At 42.4% G+C, this 13,048-nt stretch overlaps 1 protein-coding gene across 1 annotated transcript in view; it reads right to left on the bottom strand.

The window, feature by feature from the left end:
* Positions 1–3,156: 3,156 nt before the first annotated feature.
* The window catches only part of DNAAF4 (dynein axonemal assembly factor 4), a 74,567-nt gene continuing 64,675 nt past the window's right edge, over positions 3,157–13,048 (bottom strand). Inside the window, exon 9 of the mRNA XM_069762122.1 lies at positions 3,157–3,429. Within this exon, the coding sequence (XP_069618223.1) occupies positions 3,317–3,429 (113 nt within the window). The 3' untranslated portion in view covers positions 3,157–3,316. The remainder of the gene's footprint in view (positions 3,430–13,048) is intronic.

Here is a 13,048-nt window from a genome sequence, read left to right as displayed (position 1 = left end):
CCAATCAGAAGCCGGGACGTCATACCACAGGTCCTAAAGGCGCGCATTTTGAACAAAGAAGCCGTGCCGGACGCCGGATCCTCCCGCTGATGTCCAGGGGCCGCCGGAGAGGTGAATATAACAATATTTTTTATTTTAATTCTTTATTTTACACTTCCGATACCGATACCCGATATCACAAAAATATCGGATCTCGGTATCGGAATTCCGATACCGCAAGTATCGGCCGATACCCGATACTTGCGGTATCGGAATGCTCAACACTAGTACCAATGCATTCTTTGGCGACTAGGGGCGTTCTGATATTTAGTCTGTACGTCCCTATACTGAGACTGTGTTTCTATTTAGGGTGTCTCCTTTGATTACCTGTATCATTCCATCTGAATTACATGGATAACATATCAAATCTGGTGTCACCTTCACACCCCCTCTCGACAGCCTACTGAATAATTTTCACGGATAGGCTTTTGTATGTACCTTGCTTTGCTTGCTTGTTGTATTAACTTAATTGTACCTGCTCCTGTCCTGTGAGTACCCAGATAGGATTGTGAGTTCGGTAATTTCACATACAATATGACTGAAGCACTCTACAAACATGGGAATTTCATGATCACATTAAAAGCTTTATATGTTCTGAACTGTTATACTTCTTTTCCTTTATTTAAGGTTTTACGGTTGCTTTATCATACGCTTTATCTGGGTATGGGATATGTGGCAAAGTGCTGTCAGTGTGATGGGCTATCGGCATTTGCGCAGATCTAGCGCTTGTGTACATTAAGTTCATAACAGTATCTTACGTGTCTTGCAAGTAACATTTTAGACTGATGTCTAGGGTCTGTGGCTCAGCCCTAGACTCTGTCTGGCTTGGGTATATAGATGCCTGTGAGAATTTATCCGTTGTGGGTTACATGTTACCTCATGCCACATATGTTTTTGTGTGGGTTCGGCCTATGTGTACCCATGCCTATTGCTGCTGTATGCGCGATCTGTCAGCACATATTGATGCTAGGCATCGGTTATTTCTGGAGTGAGTGTTTTTTTCGGTACCTGCACTATGGACACCGCAGCTTGGTGACTGGTGTCTTATGTATATGACTTACTCCTAGACACCTCCTGGCGCGGGTATGCTAGTGCCTGCTATGTTCTTGTCACTGTATGCCGAGGCCTGCATTGATCTCGCCGCTGTTAGTACTAGCCACCACATGCCGCGTGGTTCTCTGTGCAGGCTCGGTTTATTTATTTATTTATATGTGTGTCTACTGCTGTTATTGGCCGGGACTCCCCGGCGATTTGGAAACCTTTACTGTTAATGTTCCATGTCTATGGCCTATTCCCATAAACCTTCTGGACAGATATGCCGGTGCTTGCGTATATCTCACTGTAGAGATTATTAGGGCACCATATGCCGCGGGGAACTCTATGCGGGCCCAGCTCGCTTTTTTTCATTTGTATATAGGATTGTTGTTGCCACTGGCCGGGACTCTCTGGCGATCTGTAAACTTCCACCGTTGCTAAGCGCCGACCACTTCCGGTTTCGGAATGCCTTCTGGGGCAGATATGCCGATGCCTGCGTATGTCTTGCCGCTGAGAACATTAGGGCAACATATGCCGCGGGGATCTTTATGCGGGCTCTGCCTGCTTATTTTCATTTGTATATATGCTTATTGTTGCCACTAGCCAGGACTCTCCGGCGATCTGTAAACTCCCTCCGTTGCTAGGCGCCGACCACTTCCGGTTTCGGAATGCCGGCGCCTGCGCGGTGGGCACTAATACCTGGAGATCACAGCCTCACCACTTCTGCTGTGTGCTTGTTATTACTGTGGTCTGGTATGTTCACGCCTGCGCTGACCCGGCCGCTGTGAGTATTACGTCACCACATGCTGCTGGTTTCTCTATGCGGGTCAGTGTTGTCTACTGTTGCTTAGCACTGGTGGCTTCCGGCCCCTAGGGTGCTGACGCCTGCGCAATGGATAATGCTGTATGCTACCTGTCTTTGTCTGTCCTGCCATTTCCGGGCCAATTTTCACAGCTGCGTCCACTTGGATGCCACATTATAAGGTATTTATACACGGGTATTTGGAGCGAAAACCACACCCCTGATGAAGCCACCGTAGTGGCGACACGCATAGGGTACTCGCTCTCTTTTTGCCTGTCAGTACATCTGGGTTATTATACCCGCTAACTGGGGAGGTGACTGCTGTGCATGCTCTGCTGGTTTTACACGTAATTTATGTGTTCACTCATAGTGTTATGCTTCTGTACTAGTTCTGAGACAGTCAGGGCTATTGTGCCGGTCCAACTCCGTACTATCTGGGGAATAGGAGTTTTTTGGCTAATACTGAGCTTTATGTTTTATCTGCTTGCATTTACTTGAGTGTCTCCATTGTATGTGCATTACCTATGGCTTTGGGCCTCACTCTAAGTTCATCCAGAGCTCTTGCACTATATTGCATGTATTTATTTCTGCCATAGCAGTCTTTTGGGTGCTTTGTATGACGTATGTGCGTTGGTTTTGACACTATGTATGGTGAATAATATGCTGTCCATATAGTATTGTGAGGAGTATTTGCACACCTATGTCTTTCATCATTATTATTATATATGTTTTCTCCCCTTCTACATGTGTACAGGCATGTGCCATTTGTTTGGCATTAGTTTAATATGTGTTATTAGATGTTTTAATGTCTTTTTTCCTGTGTTATACATATTATACTTTAATAAAGCTGTGTTTTGGAATAAATTCTTTACTGACTGGTGATCCCCATTTTATATGGCCTGTGCTTTTTCTTCTGTTTTTTGTATGCTCATATTCTCAGGTCAGGGTTGGATCCCTATGCTGTATATTCTGTGGTGCCCCCACTTCTTAGTATTTTATTGTTGTAATATTCCTGATGACACCAGTACCGGTTTTACACATACGCGTTTTATATGGACGTGTGAAGGAGGCCTTACATTAGATGGCGGATGTTCCTGATACTGTAGACTTTAATCTCATACAGATCCTGCGGAAACCATGGTCACATCTGATTTATATTTTAATGGAATTAGGACTGTTCACCTGATCATCCTTGATAAAGAATGAAGAATAAATATGATCACACTTCCATGTATAATCCAAAGTCTTGAGGTCAGAGATAAGAGAGGTAAAAAGAAATCCCACAATAACTATAATAATTTATTATTAGAAAAATGTAATGTCCTTATATTAATACATACTTATAGAAAAAGATAGTTACATGATAAAAATACACGTTGCATATTGTACACTTGGTATAAATGTACAAATTGTGGAAACGGTGGAAAAGAACATAGCCAATTATTCAGGACCTAAACTGGTGCCTTGGATGATCTGTCTAATTTTCTCCGCATCAGATTTCACATTTATGTTGGTAGGGTCAATCTTAATGGCAGCTTCATAGTCCTGTAGACCTGCAGGGTAGAATAACAACATTATTGCTTGCACTATATTTGACATCTGTCTTTATTGTAAGGTGTCTGTTAGACACATAGTGGATGGAAAATAAATCTGGAGTAGTGGGTATAGGACAAAAGGAGGTTAATCAGCTATGATAGGTTGATTCGGAGCAGCTGAATGGCTGCTCACCATATCCCTACACCTGAGTATGGTTCACTTGGTAAATGAGATCTGTTTGTCTCACAAATGGCTGTGTGTGTGGAGGTGTGCAGATCTCCTTTATTGAATGCCTTTGCTAAAGGACTAAGAAGCTAGACTCTAAGCCAGGCAGGCTAACCAGTACTATTGTGTGGACTTTATGCTGTATGTTTATGTGGTTTATGAGGACTGAAATAAACCAGCCAGACTTTAAATAGAAACAGTTCCTGTGATACCTCGGATGCTCCCAAGTGAGTAGCATTGTTATAGTATAATTCCACTTTATTAAAATATCTTTTCTCCCATTAACATGTTGTGCTCCTGTATAATGGATGCAAAACATCTCATTTTTTGAAATATGAAGTATCTCTCCAACCTATACACCACAAATGGGAGAAACATTCTGTAAAGCAAAACAGGATATATTATTTAAAGAGGGCCTTTCACCAGTTTGAGCATGTTGAACTGACCACAAAACGGAATAATGGATGCAGAGCTGATTTTTTTTTTTAATCTCTCCTCTCCATTGCAGAGATACTAGCTTGAAAAGTTTTAAGTTATGTTGTAGTTCAACTGGGCTTTACCAGAGATTTGTCTCGGGGGGAGTGTACTTTTTCACCTGCATGAGGTTGACCAATATAAGCGATCAACATCATGCAGGGGAGAAAAGAACACGCCCTCCTCTCCTCAGTGATCTCTGCAACTAACTACTGTGTGGAGCTACAGCAGAGCTGAGTTATGGATCATTACAAACACTTCCCAATCTCATTTCATGGTAGTCAGTGCGGAGGAAGGGCGAGAGCTGACAGCCCCCGGAGATCGGAGCCGGAAGAGTTTGTAATGATAGATACTCTACCTAGTAGCTGCAGAGATCAGTGAGGAGAGAATGGCGTGTTCTTTTCTCCCCTGCATGATGCAGCCTGCTTAAGAGTGCTCAATCTTCAGCAGGGGAAGTGCACACCCGCAGAGACAGATCTCCCGTAATACCTTTTTAACTATAGCATAGACCTACATTTTACAAGCTAATATCTCCACAATGGAAAGAAGGGTGAGGGACGTCACTGCATGTGGAATGTGCAAGAAGTGAGAAGCATCAGCCTAAAGCAGTGGTCTATTGTCTCTGGGGCTGTAAGTCAGTGGGTTATTATATGACCCGGGGTATAACGCCGCCAATAGACAATCGTGTGAAATGTACCCCTTGAAACCAGCTCTGACCCCTCCTGGGTCTTTAGGTGCCCCTTAGACATGGACTTGGGCCCCTTTTGGATATCACAGAAAGGTGACCGGAGGGTCCCTTAATTGCTTGGGGAGTTCTCCAAAGCCAAGTATTTGTCCATGAGGCTACATGAGGTCATCTGCATTCTTGGGATCTCCTTGGCAGCCTATCATTCCATGGACTTAGGTAGTGAGTGGATAAAATCGGTCCACCACCACTTTTCCCTCCATTTGTGCCAGAGAGCAAGTAAAAAAAAAAAAGTGTAAAATGTATCCCACCAGCACCAATAGACTTATTTCTGCCTAATACTTAGTGATAAAAATTCAAATAAAATAACAACAGTAATCAGAATTAAATTTGGTCTGTTGGTTCGGCTCTCCACAACAGTAACAGTCTCTCAGGTGGCCCCTTGAGAAAATGAATTGCTCACCTCTACTGTGAATCATCATATCTTTCCATTTAAAACACTTTGAAAGGTGCCATTACAGGGAATAGGTGATAATTGGGATTGCTGTGGGCCCAGTATGGAGCTCTCATTAAATTTTTAATTAAGTCATTGTCAAGCATGCACCTTGTCATTTCAATGTCTTTGGGGCTGATGTACACAGCCAATTGCAGTTTTATTGCCTTTAACCCCTTCACCCCCGAAGTTTTCTTTTTCATTTTTCGCTCCCCTCTTTCCCAGAGCCATAACTTTTTTAATTTTCCGTCAATATGGCCATGTGAGGGCTTATTTTTTGCGGGACGAGGTGTACAGTCATGGACAAAAATTGAGAATGAGACAAATATTAATTTTTCCAAAGTCTACTGCTTCATTTTTTTTAATGGCAATTTGCATATACTCCTGAATGTCAGAGTGATCAGCTTAACAGCAATTACTGTACTTGCAAAGTCAATATTTGCCCAGAAAATGAACTTTAACCCCCAAAACACATTTCAACATCATTGCAGTCCTGCCTTAAAAGGAGCAGCTAACATTGTTTTAGTGATTGATCCATTAACACAGGTGTGGGTGTTGATGAGGACAGGGCTGGCGATCAATCAGTCATGATTAAATAAGAATGACATCACTGGACACTTAAAAAGGAGGCTGGTGCTTGGTATCATTGTTTCTCTTCAGTTAACCATGGTTATCTCTAAAGAAACACGTGCAGCCATCATTGCACTGCACAAAAATGGCCTAACAGGGAAGAGTATCGCAGCTACAAAGATTGCAACTCAGTCAACAATCTATTGCATCATCAAGAACTTCAAGGAGAGAGCTTCCATTGTTGTCAAAAAGGCTCCAGGGCGCCCAAGAAAGACCAGCAAGCGCCAGGACCGTATCTTAAAACTGTTTCAGCTGTGGGATCGGACTACCAGCAGTGCCGAGCTTGCTCAGGAATGGCAGCAGGCTGGTGTGAGTGCTTCTGCACGCACTGTGAGGCGGAGACTCTTTGAGCAAGGCCTGGTTTCAAGGCAGCAAAGAAGCCACTTCTCTCCAGAAAAAACATCAGGGACCGACTGATATTCTGCAAAAGGTACAGGGAGTGGACTGCTGAGGACTGGGGCAAAGTCATTTTCTCTGATGAATCCCCTTTTCGATTGTTTGGGACATCTGGAAAACAGCTTATTCGGAGAAGAAGAGGTGAGCGCTACCCACCAGTCTTGTCTCATGCCAACTGTAAAGCATCCTGAAACTATTCATGTGTGGGGTTGCTTCTCAGCCAAGGAAATCGGCTCACTCACAGTCTTGCCTAAAAACACAGCCATGAATAAAGAATGGTACCAGAATGTCCTCCAAGAGCAACTTCTCCCAACCGTCCAAGAGCAGTTTGGCGTCCAACAATGCCTTTTCCAGCATGATGGAGCACCTTGCCATAAAGCAAAGGTGATAACTAAATGGCTCATGGAACAAAACATAGAGATTTTGGGTCCATGGCCTGGAAACTCCCCAGATCTTAATCCCATTGAGAACTTGTGGTCAATCATCAAGAGATGGGTGGACAAACAAAAACCAACAAATTCTGGCAAAATGCAAGCATTGATTATGCAAGAATGGACTGCTATCAGTCAGGATTTGGTCCAGAAGTTGATTGAGAGCATGCCAGGGAGAATTGCAGAGGTCTTGAAGAAGAAGGGTCAACACTGCAAATATTGACTTGCTGCATTAACTCATTCTAACTGTCAATATAACCTATTGGTACTCATAATACGATTGCAATTCTATTTCTGTATGTGATATAAACATCAGACAAACACTAATAAAAACCAGAGGGCAGCAGATAATGTGAAAATATAATTTTGGTGTCATTCTCAAAACTTTTGGCCATGACTGTACTTTTCAACGACATCATTGGTTTTACCATGCCATGTAACAGAAAGCGGGGAAAAAAATTCCAAGTGCGATGAAATTGCAAAAAAAGTGCAATCTTACACTTGTCTTTTGTTTGGCTTTTTTGCTAGGTTCACCAAATGCTAAAACTAACCTGCCATTATGATTCTTCAGGTCATTACGAGTTCGTAGACACCAAACATGTATATCTTCTCTTTTATTTAAGTGGTAACAAAAAATTCCAAAGTTTGCTAAAAATAAAAAAATAAAAAATTGATTGCGTTTTTTGCGATCAGGTTAATCCTTTGTTTTTATTGATAGATCGGGCGATTCTGAACGCGGCAATACCAAATATGTGTAGGTTTGTTTTTTTTTATTGTTTTATTTTGATTGGGGTGAAAGGGGGGCGATTTGAACTTTTATATTTTTTTTTATATTTTTAACCTTTTTTTTTTAAATTTTGGCATGCTTCAATAGCCTCCATAGGAGGCTAGAAGCATGCACTACACGATCAGCTATGCTACATGGAGGTGAAGCACAGATCACCTCTATGTAGCAGAAATGCAGGTGTGCATTGAACACCGACCACAGGGTGGCGCTCAAAGCAATCGGCCATCAACAACTATAGAGGTCTCCAGGAGACCTCTTGGTTGTTATGGCAATGCACCGATGACCCCCGATCATGTGACGGGGGACAGCAGTGCGAGCACCTCCGGTCACGCGGCCGGGAGCGCTAGTTAAATGCCGCGGTCAGCGTTTGATGGCAGTATTTAACTAGTTAATGGGCGCGGGTGGATCACTATTCTGCTCGCGCTCATTGCGCGCACATATCAGCTGTAGAAAACAGCTGACCTATCACGGCTTTGAGGTTGGCTCATCGCCGGAGCCCACCTCAAAGCAGGGGATCTGCAAGATGATGTACTATTCCGTCAGCTGGCAGAAAGGGGTTAAAGGGAATCTGCCACTAGGTTTTTGCTACCCAACCTAACAGAAGCATGACCCCGATTCCAAAGATGAATCACTTATTGGGTGGCTTGCTGCAGTTTTCCTAAAATCACTGTTTATCTGTTTTATAGACAAATCAGTGTTTTTACTGCTGAGCTCTGTGTAACCCCATCCACATCAGTGGTTGGCAGCTTCCTGGGTACGTTGTGCATAGGCAGAAATCTTCCAATCAATATTAGTGACCGGGTTATACAAAGCTCTTGAATATGAAGGAATACATGGCAGCAGGGTTACTAGTCCTCTAGTGATAATCCTCTGCTAATCTAACAGCGATTTTCTCAAAACTACAGTAAGCAGCCCAGTAAGTGACATCACTGGAATCAGGGTGTCTGTCTCTACATTATGGTCTTCTCAGATTAGGTGGCAAAAACATTGTGACAGATTCCATTTATGGTAAATGAAGAATGATGAATACATGCCAGAACCGATACCATAACATGACCATATTAATGGGAAATACTCCTGAAAGAGCAATATAGTAATCATACGAAAAAAACAAGGAGCCAAGAAAATCCCAAGTATAAATTACGGTACCTATTCAAATATGTAACATATACCATGAGAAATCTTCATAAAAAAATTACAAAATTTTATTGAAACATTAACACAGAAACATATACAAAAAATAAACATATAATAAATAAGGACAGGTGAGTAATGCGACAATGCATACAGGCAGTGTCAAAACTGTCTATAATTGAAAGGGTTCCCAAATATATAGCCACAATAATACATGTGCCTAGACCACAGTATCATAATTATAAGTAACCCAATGAGACCCATATACATCAGTGGGTGAGCCGCAGATATATAACACCAGACTCCATAACTCCATATGTGGAATATATACAAGACCCATAATGAAGATAGGGTATATGCAAAAACTCACCGGAGGAGAGAGGCTGGAGAAAGTAAGGTCTCACCCATTATGACAGAAATGAGGAAGCAGCGAAACGCGCGTTGGGGTATCGGAGCAGTGCGCAATTTCTGTCATAATGATGATAAATATAATCCACCTGTGTGTAATCAAGTCTCCGTATAAATGCACCTGCTCTGTGATAGTCTCAAGGTTCTGTTTGAAGCACAGAGAGCATCATGAAGACCAAGGAACACAACAGGCAGGTCCGTGATAATGTTGTGGAGAAGTTTAAAGCTGGATTTGGATACAAAATGATTTCCAAAACTTTAAAACATCCCAAGGAGCACTCTGCAAGCGATCATATTGAAATGGAAGCAGTATCAGACCACTGCAAATCTACCAAGACCCGGCCGTCCCTCTAAACTTTCATCTCAAACAAGGAGAAGACTGATCAGAGATGCAGCCAAGAGGCCCATGATCACTCTGGATGAACTGCAGAGATCTACAGCTGAGGTGGGACAGTCTGTCCATAGGACAACAATCAGTCGTACACCGCACAATTCTGGCCTTTATGGAAGAGTGGCAAGAAGAAAGCCATTTCTCAAAGATATCCATAAAAAGTGTTGTTTAACGTTTTTGCAACAAGCCACCTGGGAGACACACCAAACATGTGGAAGAAGATGCTCTGGTCAGATGAAACCAAAATCAAACTTTTTGGCAACAATGCCAAACGATATGTTTGGCGTAAAGGCAACACAGCACATCACCCTGAACACACCATCCCCACTGTGAAACATGGTGGTGCCAGCATCATGGTTTGGGCCTGCTTTTCTTCAGCAGGGACAGGAAAGATGGATAAAATTGATGGGAAGATGGATGGAGCCAATTACAGGACCATTCTTGAAGAGAACCTGTTGGAGTCTGCAAAAGACCCGAGACTGGGACGGAGATTTGTCTTCCAACAAGACAATGATCCCAAACATAAAGCAAAATCTACAATGCAATGGTTCACAAATAAATGTATCCAGGTGTTAGAATGACCAAGTCAAAGTCCAGACCTCAATCCAATCAAGAATCTGAGGAAAGAGCTGAAAGCTGCTGTTCACAAACGATCTCCATCAAACATCACTGAGCTCGAGCCGTTTGCCAAGGAATAATGGGCAAGAATTTCAGCCTCTCGATGCACAAAACTGATAGAGATATACCTAAAATGACTTGCAGCTGTAATCGCAGCAAAAGGTGGCACAACAAAGTATTAAGTTAATGGGGCCGAATAATATTGCACGCCCCACTTTTCAGTTTTTGAATTTTCACAAAAATGTGAAATAACCAATAAATTTCATTCAACTTCAAAAAAATTTGCATTTGGTATCTTTATATTATATATATATATATATATATATATATATATATATATATATATTATATTATATTTATTTATATGTGGGAAAAGGCTGAAAAGTTCCAGGGGGCCGAATCCTTTGCCAGGCACTGTACTAGTACATTGGAAGTGATCACAATAGGAAAGTTAGTTATTTGGCGTCTGTCTTATCGTGGCCATTTTTAGAAACAGTGGCATGAGCGGCCATGTTACTTGTCACTTTTGAATCAGCTTTTGCGCATCATTTAATGTCTTGGCACAAAAGAAAGAGGCGAGTAATTGTCGACTGGTGACTTTGTATAATAGCGTTTGAGTGTTTTCTTTGTATCAAAGATAGAAAAAAGAAGCATTGCAAAAAATTATGTGCCGAGAAGTTGAAGCATTATATAATGTGCTCATGTGAAAACATACAATAAAGTGCAGGAGTGACAGTTTACCCCCGTTATGCCAGTGACTTTCTGTAGTTATTGTGCACAAACTCATCCCAAACAATACAAAGAAAATTGCTTTATTCAAGAAAACCTTGAAAAGTCTTATTTTGTTCTATTCAATGTGGGAAGCCCTAGAGGTAGAGCGTTTTCTCACATCTGCACTTTTTCCAACAAGTAATTGCAGAAGGTAAAGATTAATAATGCCGACCTCTGAGACAATAATGTGAACAATACATCTTTTTATCTTGCTTTTGAGGCTTTGCATACATTCCGTGATTCACAAGATGCTCTGCTTTAATACGACCACTCAAACATCAAACTGTTATATACAGAGAAAAAAAAAGGATAAATATCGATCAAGATAAACGGTTGCACAGGAGTGCGCTATTGTCCAAAGTTCTCCAAACGCCATTTTATATAGAAGTACTTCCATTTCCAGTCTCACTAAACCCTGAGCTCCAAGCACATTAACACCTTATTTCTACTTCCACCACACTCCACCTCCAGCTAAATCGTGGCCATAGATCTGAGGCCTGGTTCACTTACTTACTGAGCTCTATGCGGAGCTCTGCATACCTAAACTGGTACCAATATAATCCCATGTATCAGTAAAGGTCACATGCACCAAATCATAAAGACCCCAACATGAGAAGCATGACTAAGACCATACATAAGTGCAAAAGTGAACAAATTTAGTGACAAATTCAAATATAAAACTTAAGTTAAATGAATCCGCACAAAGTTAAGAACCAGACAAAAGGAAAACTGGACAAGGCAGTTAAAAGGGGTATTCCCATCTCCAAGATCCTATGGTGTAATATAAATATTAACAAATATCTCCAACTATAACTGTAGTATAACTCTTCTGATTAGCTATGTTGCTTACCCCATTTGCGGGACATTGCATTCGCTTAGGTATCCAAGGTTACGACCACTCATGTAGTTGTAACCATGGATATCTAAGCTACTGCAATGCCCTACATGGGGTAAGTGACAGAGTGAATCTGAAGAACTATATTAAATTTTCTCTTTTGAGGTATTTGCTATTATTACACCTACTACATATTTGGATAGGATCTTGAAGATGGGAATACTCCATTAAAGGCCCCAAGGGATGGCAAAATGCAGATGGGCATGCATAATGAAAAGAGGAATAGATGAATGAAGTGTGTATATAGATAAAAAGGACAATAATCAAAAGGTGAATGATACCAGTGATGATAATAAAGTGAAAGTTTAATCAATCAGCCTAAATGAAGATTGTCCAACATATAGAAAGTGGCGTCTTATAGTCCGTATGTACCGGCTCTGGCTGTCGTGGGGAGGTGGGGGAGCAGTATCGGCGGAGCAGCAGGTCACAGAGTCAGGAGCCAGCTGCTGTGGCTAACTCCTGTGCCCGCTGCTAAAGAGAAATGAATATTCACTGCAATTTACACCCATGGGCGTGGAGGGCAATGAATATTAATTTCTCTTTAATAGCATTCTGGTATGATTGGCCCCATCCCTGTCCTGGTATGCATGGCCCCATCCTTATCCTGGTATGATTGGCCACCATCCCCGTCCTGGTATGCATGGCCCCATCCTTATCCTGGTATGATTGGCCACCATCCCCGTCCTGATATGCATGGCCCCATCCTTATCCTGGCATGATTGGCCACCATCCCCGTCCTGGTATGCATGGCCCCATCCTTATCCTGGTATGATTGGCCACCATCCCCGTCCTGATATGCATGGCCCCATCCTTATCCTGGTATGATTGGCCCCATCCCTGTCCTGTATGCATGGCCCCATCCTTATCCTGGTATGATTGGCTCCATCCCCGTTCTCGTATTCATGGCCCCATCCTTATCCTGGTATGATTGGCCCCATCCCTGTCCTGGTATGCATGGCCCCATCCTTATCCTGGTATGATTGGCTCCATCCCCGTTCTTGTATTCATGGCCCCATCCTTATCCTGGTATGATTGGCTCCATCCCCGTTCTCATATGCATGGCCCCATTCTTATCGTGGTATGACTGGCCCCCATCCTTATCCTGGTATGATTGGCCCCATCCCTGTCCTGGTATGATTGGCCCCAACCCCCATCCTCCATCCTGGTATGCACGGCCCCATCCAAAAATATTAAAAAACCCAAACCATTACACTTACCTTTCCGGCACTCCCTCGCAGCGTCTTGTTCGGCTTCCAGCAGCTGTTTTATGCTTCTAAGAAGCATATGGAAGGGACGTC

The sequence above is a fragment of the Ranitomeya imitator genome, chromosome 4 (assembly GCF_032444005.1).
Source record: "Ranitomeya imitator isolate aRanImi1 chromosome 4, aRanImi1.pri, whole genome shotgun sequence".
NCBI lineage: Eukaryota > Metazoa > Chordata > Amphibia > Anura > Dendrobatidae > Ranitomeya > Ranitomeya imitator.
The sequence above is the reverse complement of the archived record's forward strand: the minus strand, read 5'-3'. Positions and strand labels throughout refer to the sequence as shown.